At 33.8% G+C, this 21,192-nt stretch overlaps 3 protein-coding genes across 3 annotated transcripts; all 3 read right to left on the bottom strand.

Annotated features, from left to right (window-relative positions):
• Window positions 1-9,161: 9,161 nt before the first annotated feature.
• ING2 (PHD finger protein-like protein) lies at window positions 9,162-11,347 on the bottom strand. Its single transcript, XM_078984477.1, has 7 exons — window positions 11,172-11,347; window positions 11,007-11,078; window positions 10,478-10,668; window positions 10,324-10,387; window positions 9,967-10,238; window positions 9,774-9,812; window positions 9,162-9,400 (listed from the first exon to the last, which is right to left on the bottom strand). Exons 1-7 carry the CDS (start codon window positions 11,215-11,217, stop codon window positions 9,296-9,298), a joined length of 789 nt encoding a protein of 262 aa, XP_078840603.1. The 5' UTR covers window positions 11,218-11,347; the 3' UTR covers window positions 9,162-9,295.
• A 3,895-nt stretch (window positions 11,348-15,242) lies between these two features.
• Window positions 15,243-17,279, bottom strand: LOC145035965 (glucan endo-1,3-beta-glucosidase 8-like). Its single transcript, XM_078984461.1, has 2 exons — window positions 16,790-17,279; window positions 15,243-16,489 (listed from the first exon to the last, which is right to left on the bottom strand). The coding sequence occupies exons 1-2, from the start codon at window positions 17,128-17,130 to the stop codon at window positions 15,331-15,333; spliced, it is 1,500 nt and encodes a 499-aa protein (XP_078840587.1). The 5' UTR covers window positions 17,131-17,279; the 3' UTR covers window positions 15,243-15,330.
• Window positions 17,280-17,547: 268 nt separating this feature from the next.
• LOC145035973 (glucan endo-1,3-beta-glucosidase 8-like) lies at window positions 17,548-20,009 on the bottom strand. The gene is made up of 2 exons (XM_078984470.1): window positions 19,322-20,009; window positions 17,548-18,752 (listed from the first exon to the last, which is right to left on the bottom strand). Exons 1-2 carry the CDS (start codon window positions 19,654-19,656, stop codon window positions 17,648-17,650), a joined length of 1,440 nt encoding a protein of 479 aa, XP_078840596.1. The 5' UTR covers window positions 19,657-20,009; the 3' UTR covers window positions 17,548-17,647.
• Window positions 20,010-21,192: the final 1,183 nt, after the last annotated feature.

The following is a 21,192-nucleotide window of genomic DNA, read 5'->3' as shown; positions in this document are numbered from 1 at the left end:
ATTATGCGTTATATAAGTATTATTTAACGGTTATATAATAGTAATAATAGCTAGACTATTAATTAGTCTCGGTGAATAATAGACTAAACTCTAGTGGTAATAATACTAGGTTTCGTCGAATGAAATTATTTTTTTCAAGAAGTGAAGCGTTGTCTGAGTTCGGAATCACCACATTTTTAAGTGAGTGCATAGTTACTTTCATCTTACACATAGATATGAAGTATTTTATATAAATTACGTGCTATGTGTGCATATTATCTGAATACTTGTTGTCTATGCTGGATGAACGATTTTATACATGTTTTAAATGATTTAAACTGTATATGTATTTTATATCTACGATAATGTTGGGGTAAGACATGGGTAGATGTAATAGATGGAGTATGAGTTGGATGATGAGTTGAGAGGTGAAATAGACCGTGAGGTGAGGATGAGAGGTGGATGATGTGAGAATCCTTTTTCCCAAATGATGGCCCCGTCATTCAGCAGAGTATGGATGACAACCATGGACTATTCTAAACAGTCCAGTGGAACACTAGCAGGCTCGCAACCTGTAGGTGTTGTGAACGACGTGTTCACCCGGTATACTCTAAACCCTGGTGATCATGCATACTTGATGCCTAAACCCTGGTGATCATGCAGACTTGATGCCTAAACCTTGGTGATCATGCAAACTTAATGCCTAAACCCTGGCGACTATGCAGACTTAGTGCCGTTGTGTAAACCGTGGCAATGATGGACTTTGTGCAGATTCCTTAGGATAATCCTTAGGAATGAATGAATGAGAAAAGTTGATTCTTAGGGTAGATTCTTAAGAGTAAAAAAGATAATGGGGATGGGTAATTGGGTTTAATTGCTTGATTGTTTAAACATAATAATTATATTATTGTGGGTTGAAATCCCTATGTACTCACCAGGTTTCCCAACCTGACCCACTCAGTTTATTTATAGCACAGGTGTTGATATGAAGTCACATTACACTGAGAGATTAAAGAGATGTAGATTACTAGTGTAAATAAATGTAAGTTCTGTTTATGCTTATGTTCCTGTATTGACGATGACATCCCAAACATTTTAAATGAATAAAATACGTTTCTTCGAAAATGTTTTAATCATGTATTTATCGTGTTTTTCTGGGAACAAATTCCGCAACATTTTTATTAAAAGAAGAACTCTGATTTTTATAAAGCATAAACAAAATCGATCTTTTTTTGGCTGTGAAAATGGGGATGTCACAGTACTGTTCACCAGCGACATTGTTCATAGGTGGTTACTGTTCATCAGTGAGTATTGTTCACCAGCGACACTGTTTGCGTTACTGTTTATTGATATTACTATTCACTAGCGACGTTGTTCACTGACGTTACTGTTCATCGGCAATATTCATTACACTGTTCATCGGCACTTTTCGCGTGCACTGTTTGCAATTTTGGGTATGGTTTCTTGCTCGTTTCTGTACTCGGTTTGGTTTGATTTGTTTGTTTTGTCGGTTTTGAGGGTTTCATTTCGTCTAGCTTTGTTGATTTCGAGGTCTTGATTGTTTTTGCTACTAATCGTATTTACTGTTTGACTGATATTGAAATATGGCCCTAAGAGATGATTCTCTTCAGTCCATTAGTATTTAGCTTGATGGCAAAAACTATACCTATTAGAGTTATGTTATGAAAAAATTTATTGCGGTGCAAGACTATGTGAGGGATTGTTACAGGTGATAAAAAGAAACCAACATACGAGAAGGCCAATACTTATGCAGCTTTATTGGATTCATGGGAGACTGATAACTCCAAGATCATTACTTGGATTAACAATTATGTCATCCAATCTATTGGTACTCAGTTGGCGAAGTATGGCACGACAAAGGAGGTTTGGGATCACTTGGCTAGCCTATATACTCAGTATAACTTTGCAAAGAAGTATGAGTTAGAGTTTGATATTCAAGCCCTCCAAAAGAACAATCTCAGTGTTCAGGAATTTTATGCAGCTATGTCAGATTTGTGGGATCAGTTAAGAAACATCCTAAAAATAGGAACTAGGTCTATTGGAAATTGTTGATTGAATAATTGTAGAGTACATCCTCGTTGAACCCTAGCAACCCTGACGGTCATGTCATCCGCTATCTCCACATCAAGTGGACAATCCAGCTCCCCCGGAGCTCCTACAAATCGCTTGCGGAGCGCGAACCACACAAAAGATCGGGTGGCACCCGAATCAAACAATGCCAAAGTTGATATGCAGTTCACTAAGAACGATCCTATAACAAAACATATAAACATAAGTAATAATAAATATCAAATAAGAGATAAGAGAAGATACATACCCGTCACCACGTCGGGAGCTGCTCGTACCTCTTCGGTTGTCAACTGAAAGGCCTTTTTCTTCGCTACAGGTATCTCACCCCGACCCTGACAGCAGTCCATAATCCTCAATGTTGCAGGGGCGGGTGCTATCACCTGCTCTGCATCTGCTAGACTCAGGCACTAGGACCACTTTGTGCCCCCCCTGATTGTACTAAAAACAAATCAAGTTTGATGATGTTGTGGTGGTGGTAGTAGTTGTACAATCCTTGATCATATGCCCAGTTCGGCCGTACTTGTAGCAGCCTGAACTCCCTGCCTTGCACGTCCCCTCGAGCAACTTAATGCATTTACCACAATGGCTGAACTTCTGCTAGCTCCTAGGTCTGTGGTTTGATACCTTGGGCTTCTTACCCGAGCTCCCTGATTGAACACCCTCGGGTTTCCTCTTCCTCTCTCCATCTCTAAATCCAACTCCCTCTCTCAAGCCCTAGCAATCATGTCCTCCAGTATCTTGTAGCTAGAGCAGTTTATAAACTGGTGGATATCACTCAACAACATCTCGTGGTATCAGGCCTTTCTTATATCCTCTTCCGCTACATACTGTGGAACGAGAAGGGCCCTTTCCCTGAACATCGCGATTATCTCAGTCGTCTGCTGGATTTCCTGGAAATCCCTGGTCAGCTGTTGTACCTCTATCACAGGTGCAAAATCGGCCCTAAACCTGATGGTGAAGTCACTCCAAGTCATCACGTCAACAATTGCATCAACACCAATGGCATGTCCGACCTCCTTCCACCAGTCACGTGCCCTATCCTTCAGAAGATAGGATGAAAGTCGAACCTTGTCCCCCTCGGAACATCTGCTAGTGCGGAATGCATTGGTGACATCCACCAACCATATGGTGCTCGGAATGGGGTCCCGAGCCCCATGAGTTAGGAGCTCCACAAGCTCGGAACTCCCTGAAAGTCAGTGTGTGCGACCCCATCATGGCCGCCACCTCAGTGCGGAAAGCACTCAACCTCTCATCCAAAAGCTCAAGAATGCCCTCCTTGATTGTGCCAAAGATCACAGGAGTCTGGTCCAGGATACTGCATGTGATCTCAGAGGAGATAAACTCCCTAGTCTGGTCATCTAGTTGCACGGCTCCCGAGCCTGAGCCTGATCCCTCACCAGCACCTGAACTACCGACTGGTTTGTTGCGTAAAATTGCCATTTTGAAAAACACATCATAACAAAAATCAGAATAATAATCATAACATGAGGGATCTCATACACTACAAGTTCCCTGGATTCATCTCAGCCTTCCTTGACTCGAGTACGGATCCTCTGCTTTCAGTAGTACGGGCCCATACTACCTTCCATATCTATCCGTACTTTCCTCAAGAACTGCCTCAACTTCACCAAGTCCCTTCTACTACTAATACTTCACGTGTTACTCTCATACTAGGCTTTCCCTAGGGAAATCACCATCCCACACTCCGCCATCACCTGCATAAGGAGTCCATGTTTTCTTTCCCTAACTAGCTCGTGAATAATATTACATATCACTTAGACTAGATAATTCTTCGAATGAGAGATCCTACCCTATAACGGTTTGAATCAAACAAGAGCTGCGAAATAGAACTAGACCTAACCTTCTGAAACTATTTAGTCTTTGCAATATATAACTTAACATATTCGTTTATTTGTTAATAAATTAGGATTATTAGCATTGGTCCATTGATGCGCCTCAATTCTCATAACCTTTTCCCGAGAAAAAGGAAAAAGTGGAAAAGTAAACCATTACCTTTTTGGTTTAATGATATGTTATTCTTAAATATGATATTAAGAAAGAAGACTAAAAGTACATATTTCAACTGTTGTAATATGATTTAATTACTGTAGACTAATCTTTGTAGATTAATATGATGAATCTTCATTTGATATAATTAAATTTTTTTAAGTGATTTACACACTAAAGCATATAAACCATTTGTGGTAAATGTTTGGGGTGATTAAAGGTGGCAATTGTCTGCTTATGAGAAAAAGACATTGGCTGGTAAAGGTAACCTTGTGTTTGGTCGTTGCAACACCACTTTAAAATTTACATTTATTTTGCTCTTACACTTTTCTTTTTTAACCTTATACTACAAATGAGTAGCTGGTAAAAATATCTTAGAATATAGCTTTGGATAGTAACCTTTATGGAAATTCATTGTTAAAGGAATACGAAATAGAGAAGCAGGTAACCCTAATTTTCAAATGTACTGAAACTTTACTTCCTAAACGTAATCAGGAAGGCTGAAATTCAAACAACATTAGAGAATAATAAAAGTTGTACAACATGCAGTAGTAATTCGGAATTTGATAAAAAATTGGAAGCGAGTAATTGTGAAACTAGAAAAAGCTCAGGAAGAGAAGGCTGAGTACCGAAGACAAGTAAAGACGATGTACATAAGCGTAAAACACATTAAAGGAAAAAACAATTTTTTTTACCTGGCCAACTGGTGTATTTGTGAGGAAGGCGGCAGAGGAACGACACTTGCAGTAGATATGCCAAGTCTGGAAGAATGTGATAGAAATAAGAAATGGATATTAAGACAGAAGATAAAGTGATCCAATAGAATTGTTTAAGGAACCGACTTATACGTAAAGGGGTTAAATGAAAGATAAGTAAAAGTGCAAGCGAGAGAAACAAAAAGTAATACCCACCGACTTTGGTTTTTAGAAGATATATAATTATTAAGTTGCTGGGTGTATTTAAGTTTTTTTATTTTTCTTAATAAATTCACATAGGTCACGTTTAGGCATGAAGGAATGGCTTTATGTTCGGCATTTGCATGCCATGCCATGCACACACCACCCCTCATGGTGGCATGGCAAGCTTTTGGAGAGGGGGGGAGAGAGAGAGTTTATTTTTTGTTTTCCTTTTTATCAAATTGACTCACTCCTAAAAATGACATGTCATGCATCTCTTGTGGCAAAAATGACGTGACAATGAGATGACTGTCAAAAAATTGATGTGGCAGCATGACATGTCATGCACCACTCCCTACAACAATTGAACCGAAATTAATACTTACAAACTAATAGTACTAAAATTCTAAATACATTTAATTAATAAGATTTCTTTTACCAGCCACCAATTAGGCAACTCCCACATGTCCAAATCATTCCATGTATGAACATGACCTCGTATGGCTATCAGGAATGGATAACCTAAAGAAGTGTGAGAGGTTGATGTTGAGCCCCTAAGACGCGTGAACACTGCCCTTAGGACTGGTGCTCTGGCTGTGGCGTGAGTGCAAAGACAGATGAAGATGGACACAACGATTGATTATCTCGATTTTGACTTTTTTTTTTTTTTTTTTTTTTTAGGGGGGGGGGGGGGGGGGTTATTTGGATCGTTAAAAATTAAAAAAAAATCATTCAATTATTAATTAACATTCTCTATATATACATATATTTTACACATTTTTTTACAACAAAACACACACACACACATTCAAAACAATCACAAACTTTAAAAAAAAATGATAATTTTTTCGGTTCAATTTCTTTTTCATCTGATGATGATTATGATGACGAGTTGGTAATGCATACACTATTTTTGCGGCACAAGACATGGTTCGTGAGAGAGGCGAAAGTTTACATGGTGAGAAGAAGCATAGAAAATGGATCAACCGGGATCGAGAGCCGACAAATGAACTTTTGGTACGTGATTATTTTGCCCCTGATAGTTTATATGATCTATCAAAATTTGAAGAACGTTTTCGTATTAGTAGAAATTTATTCTTACGTATAGCTAAAGATTTGGAACGTAATTATCAGTTTTTCCAATTAAGATGAGATGCTAGAGATAAACGTGTTATACTACAATAAAAAAAAATGTACGACTGCTCTTTGATAATTGGGATATAACATAGCCACAAACGCATCAAATGAATATTTGAAAATGTGTGAGAAGACGAGTCGAGATTGTACATATCTTTTCTGTGAGTATGTTATAGAACTTTACCGTGATATATATGTGCGACATCCAACTAAAAATGATATCGATCAGTTGTATGTCGCGCATCACGCTAAACATGGTTTTCCAGAGATGCTTGGTAGTATCGATTGTACACATTGAGAGTGGGCAAATTGTCCAAATGCGTGGCGTGGTCAATTCACGCGAGGTGGTCATGGGGTCCCGACTATTATATTAGAGGTGGTCGTTTCACAAGACCTATGGTTTTGGCATGCATTCTTTGGTATGTCGGGGTCAAACAATGACCTAAATGAGCTCCAAGCATCTCTGTTATTTAATAATATTTTGAATGGAAATGAATATAAGTATGAGTATTACTCATGTGCTGAGATATATCCAAAGTATGCTACAATGGTCAAGTCATATTCATTTCCGGCTGATGAAAAATGAAAATTATCCAAGTTAGCACAAGAATCTGCAAAGAAGGATGTGGAACGAGTATTTGGAGTCCTAAAACAAAAGTGACACATAATCAAATATTCGATATGAACATAGGATATGACAAAACTGACGACAATGTTGACTGTTTGTGTTATTTTGCATAAAATGATAATAGAAGAAGAGGGTATGGCTATTTGTTTATATATCGGGAATGATATACTTAATCCACCTGCAGTAATACAAGTTGGCAACCCGACATACTTCTCTAAGGTTTTGAAAATACAAAATCGTGAAACACATCACAATCTATGTCACGATTTGACCGCAAATATATGAGAAAGACAATTCCAAGGGCAAAATGACAATGAAGATGAAGAGGATGAGACCGATGACGACGAGGTGGATGAGGACAGTGACGATGAAGTGGATGAAGCCGGTGATGACAACGACAACGAGTAGTATTTCTCTATGGTTTTTTTTTTTTTTTTTTTTTTTTTTTTTTTTTTTTTTATGTTTTTTAAGTAGTGTAATGTTTTATGTTTATTTTAGTCGTTTAGGTTTTAAGTTTCTATGTTTTTAATTAATGAAATGTGGTTTTATTTGTGTTTTCAAAATTTTATTTATGTTATAAATTATGTTTTTTGTTTAATATAATGATAAAAAAATAAAAAAGAATATTGTGGAGTGGTAACAATTTTCAATTTTTAGTGAGTTAGTGGTGAAGTTGGCGTGGCACAGTGATCGCAACTTTTTTTCGGTGGGTTGGTGGTGACCACTTCCCATAGTCTAAAGATGTAGGTGTCTTGTAGATTGAAGCTATTCACGGATGATTACAAACGATTTCATTGGCTAGAAGAAAATGGTCAATATTTTGACCTGTGAGAAATTATTAATTTTTTAAATTTAAACAAAAACACATTTACCTATAAAGACTAACATTTTATGTTTTAATTTTGATATATTTTTAATTTGTAATGTGGGTTTTTTAATGTAATTTTTTTAAACTTTTTATAATAAACTGTTTATGTAGTTTTAAAAAACAGTTGTTCAGTCCTTAATATATATACACAATTCAATAAAATCAATTAATAATCATTTCACTAACATTTATATTAAATCTAACTTTTTGTTATTATGAAACAATATAAAATAATTAAAAAACATATCAATATATAAAGAAAAAATAATGAATTTTAGTGTATTTTTCTTTTATTTTCTTTATGAATATAAACTGTAATTAATAACCATATAAAATCATTTTAACAAATTCCACACCACCAATCATGTGTTGCCACGGTTCCACAATTAATACCAACTTTTAGTCGGTACACAAACTCGTTCGCTGATTTTTTTTATAAATATAATAATTATGTATATTCATTAGAAGAAAATAAAAAGAATTTTTTTAAATTGTGTTCTACTATTGAATGATTAAGTTGGTGAGTTTGTTTAAGTTTTTAACTTTTCTTAATAAATTGATATAGGTGGCGTTTAGACATGAAGGAATGACATGTCATTATGGTCGACATTTGCATAATATGTCATGCATACATCACCCCTCATGGTGGCATGGCAACTTTTTGGCTAAAAATGACATGTTTGTGTTTGTGTGATATATATATATATATATATATATATATATATATATATATATATATATATATATATATATATATATATATATATATATATATATATATATATATATATATATTACTAAATTGGCTCGCTCCTAAAAATGACATGTCATGTATCTCTTGTGATAAAAGTGACGTGATAATGAGATGACTATTAAAAAAATGATGTGGTGGCATAACTTGTCATGCACCACATACTCGAACCTTATAGATAATTAATAATACTGAAATTCTAAATGTTATAGATAATACTAAAATTCTAAATACATTTAATTAATCTAATTTCCTTTACTAGTTACTAATTAGGCAACTCACCTACCTCAGTTATATTTTATAAGTGTGTTTGGCAACAAGTTTTTAAAAACTTTTAATTTGTAATTTTTAGTTTTTAATGTTTTAATCTCGATTAAAGAACATACTTTCTTTGGAAGTAAGATTATTTTTTTTTAAAATTTAAAACCACAAACTACTAATCCAAAAATTACTTCAAATAACTTTTCCAAAATACTATATCTTGCAAAACGAAACAACTCATGAAACACTACCTTGGTTTGAAGTTTCTATAACAAACCATCATTTCCTTTTTTTGTGAAGTGTAGTGATTTTATGTAAGAGAAATTAAATATTCTTCTACTTTTTGTTTCTATATATCCTCCTACCCAATAAAATTGTGTGACATGTGTAACATTTAATGAGATTTAATGATATTTTAGGATACTAATAAAACACATTTCATCATTTAAATGGGTAGAAGGATTGGTAAGATTAAAAGGTAGGAGGATATTTAATTTCTCTTTATGTAAATTTTGCACGAAAAATAGTTTTGCATTTGTAACAAAAATCCAATAACAAGATTTATTGATAATACAAATAACATAATTCAAAATCAAACATAAATATATAAACCTCAAGGGTTCCAAAACTAGAATTTCCTTCCAAACAATCTTCTTCTTTTTTTAAAAACCACTTATTTACAGCGGAAGTTGTCTGCAAGTTGGACAATACCACTTCCCCTTGAACCTCGTCTCAGGAGTCAACCCAACACACGAGTAATGAAACCACTCTCCACCTTGACACTGTAAAAACCCAAAAAAAAAAAAAATCTTTATTTTCTATTTATTTTTATTCAATAAAAAATGAATAAAGATAAAAAAAAAAAATAAATAAAAAAAAAAAAAAAAAAAAAAAACAATAATATGATGTGACAAACCCATTACCTATTTTTCTTTCTTCTTTTTTCCTCCCAACTCCACTCATATTTAAATTGATGAATATCATGATTCATAAAATTTGTCTTTTTGGAATGTAAGGGTAAAATGGTCCTTTAGTCTCATTCAGTTTATCCAAATTCCAAACAGACATTCTTTACCCATATGGGATTACTTATTTAATAATAATATGTTAATTGATGAATGCAATCATATAAAGAAGAAAGTAATATTAACTTACATTTTCATTATCACATGCAATCATATCACCAAAGGAAACCTGAAGAAGAAAAAAAAAAGGAAAGATCATGCTATTGAAATCATTTTTACTTGATAAAGTAAAAAAAAGAAAAAGCAAAGCAAAACACAGAAAAACACAACATAGTTTCACTATTTAATATAAGATAAAATGGTTTATGTAATTTTTTTTTTACCTGATGACAGACACAGTATGTGGGTTCATTTGGATCAATTGGTTGATCAATATCCAATGAGGTGGCAGTTGCAGTGGCAGTGGAATAATCCCTTTTGAAGCCACCTGGCGGAGGCATCAGCTCAAAATCTCTATCTCTATGATCCCATTCCCTATCTCTATAATCAAGCTTCTTAGATTGAGGAACAATATATGGTAATTTTCTCTTCTCAATTTTAGGAACTAAAGGTAATGGAGGAAGTATTGCTGGTTCATCTGCTGGTAATTTTCCCTCTACAAACAATCAAAGTCAAACAGTCAACTCAAACATTGCAATTTTCTTTAACTGAAAGTAGATTTGATTTGATCACAATCACACCTTGTTTTAAATCCTCAGCAAAGTTGTGTAGATCTTCATCAAGACGTTTGACATGACTGTCTATCTGAATGTTGAAAAGAACAATTTTTGATATAGAAATGTTGAAATGTGAGATGTTGAATGGAAGAAGGAAAGAGAAGAAAGTGAAACTTACAAGATCGTAAGCTTGTCTTGCAAGAAGAACCTTTTCAGTACATAGGCTTAAAGCATTATCTTGATTTGCTTCAATTTCTTTCTTCATCTTCTCAAAAGCCATGTCAGTGTCTTCATGAAGGCTTTTGTGGGTGTTTTGAGAAGCCATGTCCAAGCAGTTCTTTGTCTGTTGTCTTGTTTGATTAATCATGGCTATAACACAGATAAGACACCCTTGATTAACTACATTCACAATTGCTATTTGCTAATCCTTTGCTTTTTCAAAGAAGGTAGGCTTTTCAGATTGTTTTTGAAATTGAGAACCATGTTAAAATACACAGACTATGACCACATCAGCATCACAAATATCAATTGATCTATGTTTTCTTGAATTTTTGCATAAGATTAAGTTTTCAAATCGATGTTATGTCAATTGCTAGTGTGTATCATTGCTAGTGTCCTCATTTCCTATCGTCTCACAAACACATGTATATGGTGCATAATTAGCGTTGTGTTAGTGTGTATCATTGGATCAGAAGACAGAAATGTACATTGAGAACGTTCATCGAGTTCTCTTATGGTGTTGAGAAGCCTCTGTAACTCTGCTGGCAATGTGCTTGCGTCTATTACAAAATTCAGCATAAAAAACTAGCGAAATCAGAACAAAAGTTTACAATTTGAATTCAATAAATAAATCATAGAAAAAGAAAGCTTACACTCCAAGTAATCGTCGACGAAAACTCCAGTCCTTGCGATCGCCATAGTTTCAAGATCTGAGCGCGCGTAATTTTTCGCTAGGGTTTACAGAGTTTGAAATTAGGAGTGATTTCGCGAGGAGGGAGGCAAAAAAGAAAAATTAGGGGAAACAAATGAGACGTTGTCGTTTCAATTGGGTGAATTTTGTATATACTTAAAACTTTAAGGAGTTGTTAAGCATTTAAGGTGAAATCATGAAGGCTGTTGTTTGTTTTCTGAAAATAGTTTGCGAACGATGTCTGTACTGCAAATCCCAAGAGGTGGATTAAACGTCTACAATCTGTAATAATTTTTTTTTTTTTTTCTTGTTTAACGTCTGCAGACTACTGAAAAATAAACTGAATTTAAATATACTAATTTTACAACATTTTATTTGAGTTTTACAACATCTAATAATTATTTCATCATAATAGATAAGAAAATGCTACAACAAACAAATCACATATAAACAATATTTATAATATATAATAACAAAAAACTACAACAAACAAAATGATATAATATCAATATTTTTACAATGAAAGATTTTTAAAAATCCATCCTCTTGATCTTCTTCTCTGAGATGCAACTACAACATTTAGCACAATAGGTCATTTGATCATCATTAATAAAGTCTAGTTTCTTGCTTGAGCATTGGGCAATCTTGATAATCATTTTATGTGTTTTGAACTCATTTGTTATCATTGTCATTGACATGTAACCTGACACAAACACCACAACTTGATTCAAAAGGGGGTTCTTATTTTTGCTTTCACAAAGAACTTTAGTTGAAATAAATAATCTACAAATAATTTCAAAAGTGGTATTCTGTTCTTTATACACTTATATATACATTGCTTGGGGTTTTTGCAAACACTAGGATGTGTTAAAGATGCAGCAGCCCCTGTTCTTGATACAATAAAACTTTTGATTTCTTTGAGGACTTTTATCAAACACTTGGTGTGCAATATTAAATCACCACCTCTATATGAACCTGATTATTAGAAGGATTTCATACACCCAAACCAAGCAATTCAGATGAGCAAAAAACAAAATTAGAAGGATTCCACATGCCCAAAATCACGTGATTATTATTCAATCAGATTAGATGTTGAAAGAACCTGACATCTGATTTTAGGGAAGAACAGATTCTCGTACTTATGGATGAAGCCGATAGTGGACAGAGGAGGAGGCAAGCATCGTCGATATTCTGGTGTGTATGGTGGACAGTGATTATGGTGGTCGGTCGGAAGGGGGAGAACGATCGGTGGTGGAATGATGGATGGTGAGGAGATATGGAGGCGTTATGAGAAAAGAACGTATTCAATGTTTTTTTTTTTTGAGTTGTGAAGATGTTAAAAGACATTGGGCCATGTCTGTGCCAAGAAGACTTCGCGCATACGTTTTTAGGTCTGTGCACTTCCAAAAAGAAAAAGTCTGTAAGGGGTTATGTCTGCGAGGCGCAGACAAAAATGATTACGCAGACCTGCAGACAAAAAACAAACAACCCTGAAGTTTTAGTCGCAGTGTTTAAATTTTTTGCTGGTCCCTCAACAAACTTTTTAGACGAGAATCATGATTTATGTTTAAGGAAATTCATTAAACTAACCACAATGTGTATTTTGAAAGAAAATATTTTTATTTTTTTGGCAAAATAAGCATCAATTCCGAAATGGGGTATTCTAGACCGATCAAAATATTTTTTTTGATAAAAAAGTACATTTCAAAGATATATTTTAGATACTAGATTAATATTTCGGAGTTCAAATAAAAAAACATAGAAATTTCAAGAACAATGCCAAAATCCGATGAAAAATTCCAGAATTTTTAAGAAAAAAGTTTGTTTTTACTAAAATCTAACAAAAATTAAAACAAGCATAATAATGAAAACTATACATGATGTTAGGACATAAAATCAAACATTTTTAATGAAAAAACAATAATATTATATATTTCAAAACAAACATTTCAAACATTAATATATACATTTTCTTTAAAAAAATAGCAAAAAAGAAAAAAAAAATCCAAAATTTGAAGAATAATCCAAAATGAGATATTCAGAAGAAATAATCATTTTTCAAAAACTGAAAATAAAAAATATTATTTTTCTTTAAATAACTTATTTATAATGGTTAGTTTAATGAATTTCCTTTATATTTAACACTTTTAGACACATGACAACAATATTATACAATATATAATATATGATGTCTTTTGTAGTGAATAACCCGATTTATAGTAGATAGTACATATGTTTTCGAACAAAAACTATAAGATATTTAAGTTTTCTATTACCATTTTTATAATGTTTGTAAAAATAACACATTCTCAATATTGGTTTTAAAGAAATTTCAAGACGACCAGTTGATGAAAAAAAAAAACTAGACGACACGTTTCAAAAGATCAACCATAAACCATTCAATAATTGTTACTGTGACATTATTTTGGCATATTAACAAACCACTTTTTTTCCTACGGTTTTATACATGTGTTTGGTGATACAATGGTTTTCACTGGATATCATTGTCGATAGATATGGTATCACCAACACATGAATTTGTGTTTTAGGCAATAGTTTGGTGGTTTCTGTTATGGTGCATTTATTTAACTACTATAATGGTGGCATCGGTTTTTATTTATTTATATATATATTTTTTATGGTTTCTTTGACAACAATGGATCAAAGATTGTGCTGAGTTTATTTCTCATGGCTTACTAACGATCGACTACATTTTCACTTTTTTTTTTAATTGAATAATGAGGGATGTATCCAATATAAGAGTGGGTCACCCACACAAAATTAAGATTCCATATATAATATAGATTATGTATAATATATATTTTTGTTAAATAAAATGAAATAGGGTTGTGATATGATCTATTCCATTCAAAACTTGAAATTTATAGAACATAATACATTGTTGTTTATATCGATCAGACTCCATTTTAGATTATTTTAATAATGTAAGATAACTTCGTGTGAAACTTAAAATGAACAAGTTAGTTAAAAGTATATATGTATACATAATTACCTTTTGTTATTGTTTGGAGAATTTTGCAACTCATTCATTTTTTGTATATTATTTGGCCTATTCTGAAGCAAAATCGGAACTACACCACTCATTGAATTCAATGGTATGTACCAATATAAAACTACACTAGCTTCCCGAAGATTTAGGGTTTAACATAGTTATCATTTAACCTTCGTTAACTTTCCAAATTAGGATGATTATTAGTTAGTAAATTACATTTTAAATTTGCATATTGAATCAAAGTAGTAAAGACGAAAAGGGATCTTAATAGAATTTAGAAGTGATTGATTTATGTGGTACTAGGTGTAAAACTCGTGTATTAAATGAGTTGATTAAAAAAGAAATTAAATATTACAGTGTAAATAAAAAATATATTTTAAAATAAAAAATAAAGAAATGTATTAATTACAATTTAATATCATATTTATGATATTTAATATTTTACATATATAAATATTATGTGGCTTTTTAATTTTAAAATTTGAAAAACTAAGAATTGACATGTGAATATTATTTATTTCAATAATATCACAAATAATATCACAAAAAAACGTGTCAAAACTCATGAGAGATTGATATGTGGCAAAATGAATTTTCATTTATTATAGTTGATATTCAGCACATTAGATATTTTAAATCTTTCAATTTCCAAATTTATTGATAATTTTTAAATCCTACAAAAATAACCCAACAATCCAAATGCCACCATATAGAATGAACAGAGATAGGTCTAGTGTTTAAGGATGAGTTGTGTTTTAGTTTAACTTGTAACCGATTTAATATTAACTAATATGATTTATTAATATGATTTCAAATGCAAACAAATATGAAAAAAATGGACACGTACATACAATCTCTCGGAAATAAATCATACACCATAATAAAATCATCCCTAAAGAAACAAAATTACATAGACATTGATTAAACTTGTCTACATTATTTTATCCAAAACAAAACAAAATTACATAGACATCGATTAAACTTGTCTACATTATTTTATGAAATAATAAATATAAGGACCTAAAGATTAATCAAGCCGAAAAACATTACAATTATTATCTTGTTTATTTTGCTCGTGTAATAAATCAATAAATAAATCGTTCAAACTCTAAAAGAAAAACAAGGAAACCATAGCCAAAAGGGCCAAACTTGTGAAAGCAACCGGTGGTGCACGGGTGATGTGTGACGATGAGAACCATGATTTGAATCTTGTCCATGAATCTTTAGGATCATAAGGCACAATCTGAATATTGAACTTGCAATAACCTTTAGAAGGATCAATCTCAACTTCTGTAGCCAAACCTCCAAAATCACAACTATCTTTTGATTGGTTTGATGCTTGAAAATAAGCATTCAAGGCGTAAGATGTTTTATCAGGACTACTAAGACCACTACAAGATCCACCTTCAGCGAAGGCACTACAATCAGCATTGTCACAAGCATACAACAAACTCTCATGGAGTTTGTGTTTGTCCAAAGACTTTTGTGCCTTCAAAACACACCACTTTTTAGATTGATATTCGACGTCTTTGACTCCTATCAACGTTTTGTTTTCGTCTTTTCCATTTAAGCTCATATTGAACTTCGGTTGACCTGCATAGTCAAAGATACCCCAATGTCGCTCGAAGTTCCCTGGAAGTATGCTTTTTGCATCTTCGTCAAGCAGTTCGAAAAGGTACACTTCAATGTGCCCAGGACGCAAAGGCGTCCCTTCTTTAGCAGCTAATCGTGGTAAAAGCCCTTTATAAAATCTTGAAGCCAGGGTTTTGTTGGCCAATATGTTTCCATCTGTGGGCCAACCTATCTCCCCAACTATAATAGTCATGTTCTCATGACCGGCTTGTTTTAGAGCTGACACACAAGTGTCATAACTCGCATCGAACACATTAGTGTAGTCGATGTTATCATCTGTGATACCAACGTTACCGTCAAAAAAAGCAAAATCGCTTGGATAACTGTCATCTGACAAGGCAACACTCGTAAATGGGTAAATATTGACAATAAATGGAGCATTATGCTTAGCTAGGAAATCGGCTATATCTTCAACTTGATCGGAAATTTCAGGACGAAAAATCCCTGCAGATGGAAATGGCTTCCATGGTGGGGTCATATAAATATCCTCATTGAATGGAACTGAGGCCTTGATCCTGTCTCCTAAGCTCAACTTATCAAGAGCTCTTTGAATATTCTCTAGGGCCAGAAGTGTTGAGTTGATATACATATTCTCATAATCCTCTCGGAATGGTTCGTTACCAACCGCTACCATCCTACATTATTATAAACAATAAATTATTATTTTTACAATGCTTGAAATCAAGATATTCATTCGAGGGACAAAACTCTTGTCTTTGTTAGTGTATCCAACATTGATGTGGTACGATTCTATAAATGTCTATGTATGTTGGAGTCTATAATTCTCCATAAGGGCTCATACACGAACCCACATATATCTTATGGTCCTCTATCCTGGAACATAAAAACCTAGGATTTGATCTTATAAACACGGATTCAAGATAATATATTTTCATATACCGAATAGTAAACATGTTCAAGAAATAAAAGCATACGTTATTTTGACATTATGATCGATGTGTTTGACAACATTGTCCTTGACCCAATGCTTGGCTTTGGTCTTATTGGTCAATTCCTCGAGTTCAGAATTCTTGACAGCCACCATAACCTCAATATTTGTTTCCGCGAAGGTGTTTAGTACGTTTTCATCGGCATCGAACAACTTCACCTTCTCAATTTCATTATCTTTCAACATTTGAACCACTTTTTCGGGTGGTAATTGGTGGTAAGCTTTTGTACCCCAATTCACACCCAACCCTTCAACATTTGAAGCAAAAAGGCTCAACACAATTGCACCTACAAACAAAACATTCACCATATTCCAAAATCTTTCCATTCCTTCTCCACACAAAACAATATTTTTAGCTAGCAAGACTCTACAAGAGTATAAGAAACATACGTATCTAGAATTTGGGATTGAAACAATAACAATAGAAATTAGCAAAATAGGTCATTGAATGAAGGGCCAAAAAGTGTCCTCGAGTTATGTATGTAACTTGTCAAGTGACTCTTCATATAAAAACTTCTACTTCCCTTCATCACCAACACTTGCCCTCAAAATTTGGGACAAAGATCCAGAAATTATGCCTTCAAAAATAGCCCCATAAAAACCTATTTTAGGAAAGTTTGCTCTTAATGAGAAGACGATGTCAATATCAATATTTGAAAAGTTTCTATACGTCTCTTCGAAACATATTATTACTTGAATCATCAAAATACAACATGATGACACAATCAAACACTATAATAGATGTAAAAACTAAAAACTATAAGAATCCATAAATGTATCATCAATTCGTAAAATCACACTCTCAAAATGACAATAATTTATGTATCTACATCAAAAATCAAAACTACAACAACAATAAAACAAAAACAATCGAGTAAACAAAAAGATAAACAGAAGATCGAGAAGCATCAGAATAAGTCCCCACTATCTGAATATTAAACCTGCAAGTCTCTGTTGATATATTAAGCGTCGTCACCATAGCCAAACCTTGAAAATTACACGCCATTTCATCTTGATTTTGCACCTGAAAATACGCATTAAATGCATACGACGCATTCGCATTTGCATCCAACCCATTACACGATGATCCATACCCAAGTGGAGTACAATCAGCAAAAGTACAAGCGTAATTGATATTTTCCCCCAATTTGCTCAAATCCTTAGCATCTGGGTTGAATTGACACCATCGTTTCTCTTGATACCTCACGTTTTGCGCCGGAACTAGAAACGAGTTCTGACCTCTGCCGGAGATGTCCATGGCGAACTTCGGTTGTCCGTCGTACCGGAAAATCCCCCAGTGACGTTCGAAGCTTCCCGGAGCTATGCTTTTAGCGTCCTCGTCGATGAGCCCAAAAAGGTAAACTTCAATTCCGCCGGGACGGAGTGGAGTACCTTTGTTGGAGGCGAGACGGGGGAGAAGACCGTTGTAGAAACGATACGCCATGTTTATGTTCGCGTTTTTGTCGCCGTCGGTGGGCCACCCTACTTCTCCGACGATGATCGGCATGTCACCAAAGCCTGCTGCTTTTAAAGCGGAAACTAAGGTGTCGTAGTTCGCGTCAAACACGTTGGTGTACTGAATCCCGTTGTCGACGATTGGCTGGCTTGCGCCGTCGAAGAACGCATAGTCCACCGGAAAATCGTCGTTGCCGTAGAGGCTGAGGAAAGGGTAGATGTTGACGGTGAAAGGAGCGTTGTTTTTGGCTAGAAATTGGACGAGTTGGACCATTTGGTCGTTGATGTCTGGTCGGAACCTACCGGCGGAAGGGACCGGGTTGTCGGTCGGAGAACCGTAGACATCGGCGTTTGAGGGTACGGTGGCTTTTACGGTGTCGCCATGGCCGGCTTCGTTCAGGGCGTTTTGGATATTCTGCAACGCCGGGAACGTTGTTTTCAGATTCGAACCGTTGTATGCCGTCAAAAATGGCTCGTTGCCGACGGCGACGTATCTGCCATTAACGATGAAGAAAACATTTTGTCAAACCCTAAAACCCTATCAAACTTATTTAAATAATTTGAATTTATGATTTCTGAATTATTGCAAATAAATTTTAATAAAATTAAATATATGAAAATAATAAAATTATAGTACAAGTAAAGATCCATAATTTTTGGAAATTACTTCGACAACAAAAAACAACCACATGTTTCACACATAAAATATCTCAATGGCCTACAACGTACAACTCCCGATGCATGCAGTACAACAAATAATGCATACTGTATAGCATCTAAAAAGCACACGTTCACTACTGTAAAGGTCACGCGGTTTAGGATTATACAAAAACCAAAACAGAGTACAACTATCCAAAGCACGGGTTTTTCTACAACGGATACAATGTACAGCTTCATATGCATAACTTACAAGCTGAAACAGCTTCATTGATCTAGATTTAGTAATTTTAGTATTGGAAAAACAAGATTTTACGTTTTTATAAGCTCAAAGAAAGAACATCATATAATGCAGAGTACAACAAGTAAAGCATGAAGTACAACATGGAATTGAATAGGAACTTACTTGATATTCACACCGCCGTTGAAGTTGTAACGCGTGACGTTACGCTGCACGAATTTCTTAGCTCGGCTGTAATCGTTCATGGCGAGGAGCTGATCGTTCGGAATAGCAATCATAACTTCGATGCCGGAGCCGGCGAGAGCACTCATCGTCGATTGCTCGGCGTCAAACAGCTTCACTTTAGTAATCCCGTTGTCTTTCATCATCTGAACCACCGTTTTCGGATCCATCTTATGCGTCGCCATCGTCCCCCAGTTCACACCCAGACCTTCAACTTCAGCCCTAATAAAAATCAGGCCCGTGAACAATACCCAAACGGCAGTTCTCACCCCTGACATTATTTGATTTTCAAAGCGAGTGAGAAAACAGCCGGGAGTCCTCGAATCTCGATTGAACACAAATCAGATCTTATGGGTGATGTTTGTTTCGGAATATAAATCTCGATGTGGGGTTTTTTCTTCAGGGAAAACTAGAATCGATTGAATAGAGATAGTGAAGATATAACTTGTAAGGGGCAAAAATGGCGGTTGAGAAGAGGCGAAAAGAGGGGGATCGAACTGCGATTTTTACTGGGGGTTTCTTCAAGAAGAAAAAGAGAGATCGTGGAGATGCGTGTGTATGTATTGAATGGATAAAAGTCGGCAAATCTCTCCTATGAAGTCGGTGTGTGTGATAGAGAAGAACAAGTGATTCTCAACCTGAAAGAGAGAGGAAAGTAGAGAATTTAAAAGGGAAAAAGAATTTGAAATCGATTAGAAGAACGTTATTGGATTTTTGTTTTATTATCTGCAGCATAAATTTTGAAAAAATAAATAAATATTAAAATTGGTGATATTTTTGTATGTTTAATTGGTTTAAAAAAGTAATTAAAACGGTTGTTTTAGAGTTTTAAATTTAATTAAGTTCCTTCTTTATTTGGGCACCTTTGTTGTGACTCATCTACAAAGCTCCAACAAATTATTATTTAGTGAAAAAATTAATACCATATGTTTTAAACTTATGGTTATGTATATATATTATAAATTTATAATTAAAAACTTATAAAAATTATATTTTGTTTTCAACTTTTATGTGCTTATAAAAATAAAAAATAAAATTACAAATTTAGCCAAATGCGTTAATTAATTTTTGCAAAATAGCAAAAAATAATAATAATAATAATAATAATAATAAAAAAATAAAAACCAAAATTGTATTTTTAGCCTTTAAAATCGTAGATGGGTATAATCTATCTGCGAATGTACAAATGGCTAAAACATAGACGTGTTTTAACCACTTGTAAGTTTGCAGGTTTTTTTTTTTTTTTTTTTTTTTTTTTTTTTTTTTTTTTGTACGTCCATCTGTGATTTCCTCTCTATTCATCTGCGTTTTAGTAATTTTTTTTGTTTTTTTTAATTACGAAATTAATAGGGTTTGACTACGAAACAATTTTATTATATATAAACTAGTGCAAAAAATTATCATTTTTGTTGTTATTACTTTGGAAAATTAGTTAAAAGATATATTATTGTTTTTATTTTTATCTTTATCGTGTAGAAAAAGAAAAATATAAGTTTGTTTGTAATTGCAAGCATCCAAATAGTTGTGATGAGCAACAATCATTGCCACAAAATATTGTTTTCAGTCCCATCCCAGATGAGTTATAGCTTGTCGATCGACCTCACTCGTTTTTTACTAATTTTTAATCTAGTTCTATTATTTTTTGTTGGTTGAAAATGTTATAAATACCATAGCTAATAATAATTTATTAGCTTTTAATTGTAATTTGAAGAAAAAAAGAAAGTGAGTTGCATTCACTTTAAGTGGTATTGTCCATAATAGAAATAAAATGTACAATCTAATTAAACATGCATCAAGTAAAGTCTAAGTCCAAC

Source organism: Lactuca saligna, chromosome 1, assembly GCF_052625555.1.
Source record: "Lactuca saligna cultivar CGN05327 chromosome 1, ASM5262555v1, whole genome shotgun sequence".
Lineage (NCBI taxonomy): Eukaryota > Viridiplantae > Streptophyta > Magnoliopsida > Asterales > Asteraceae > Lactuca > Lactuca saligna.
The sequence above is the reverse complement of the archived record's forward strand: the minus strand, read 5'-3'. Positions and strand labels throughout refer to the sequence as shown.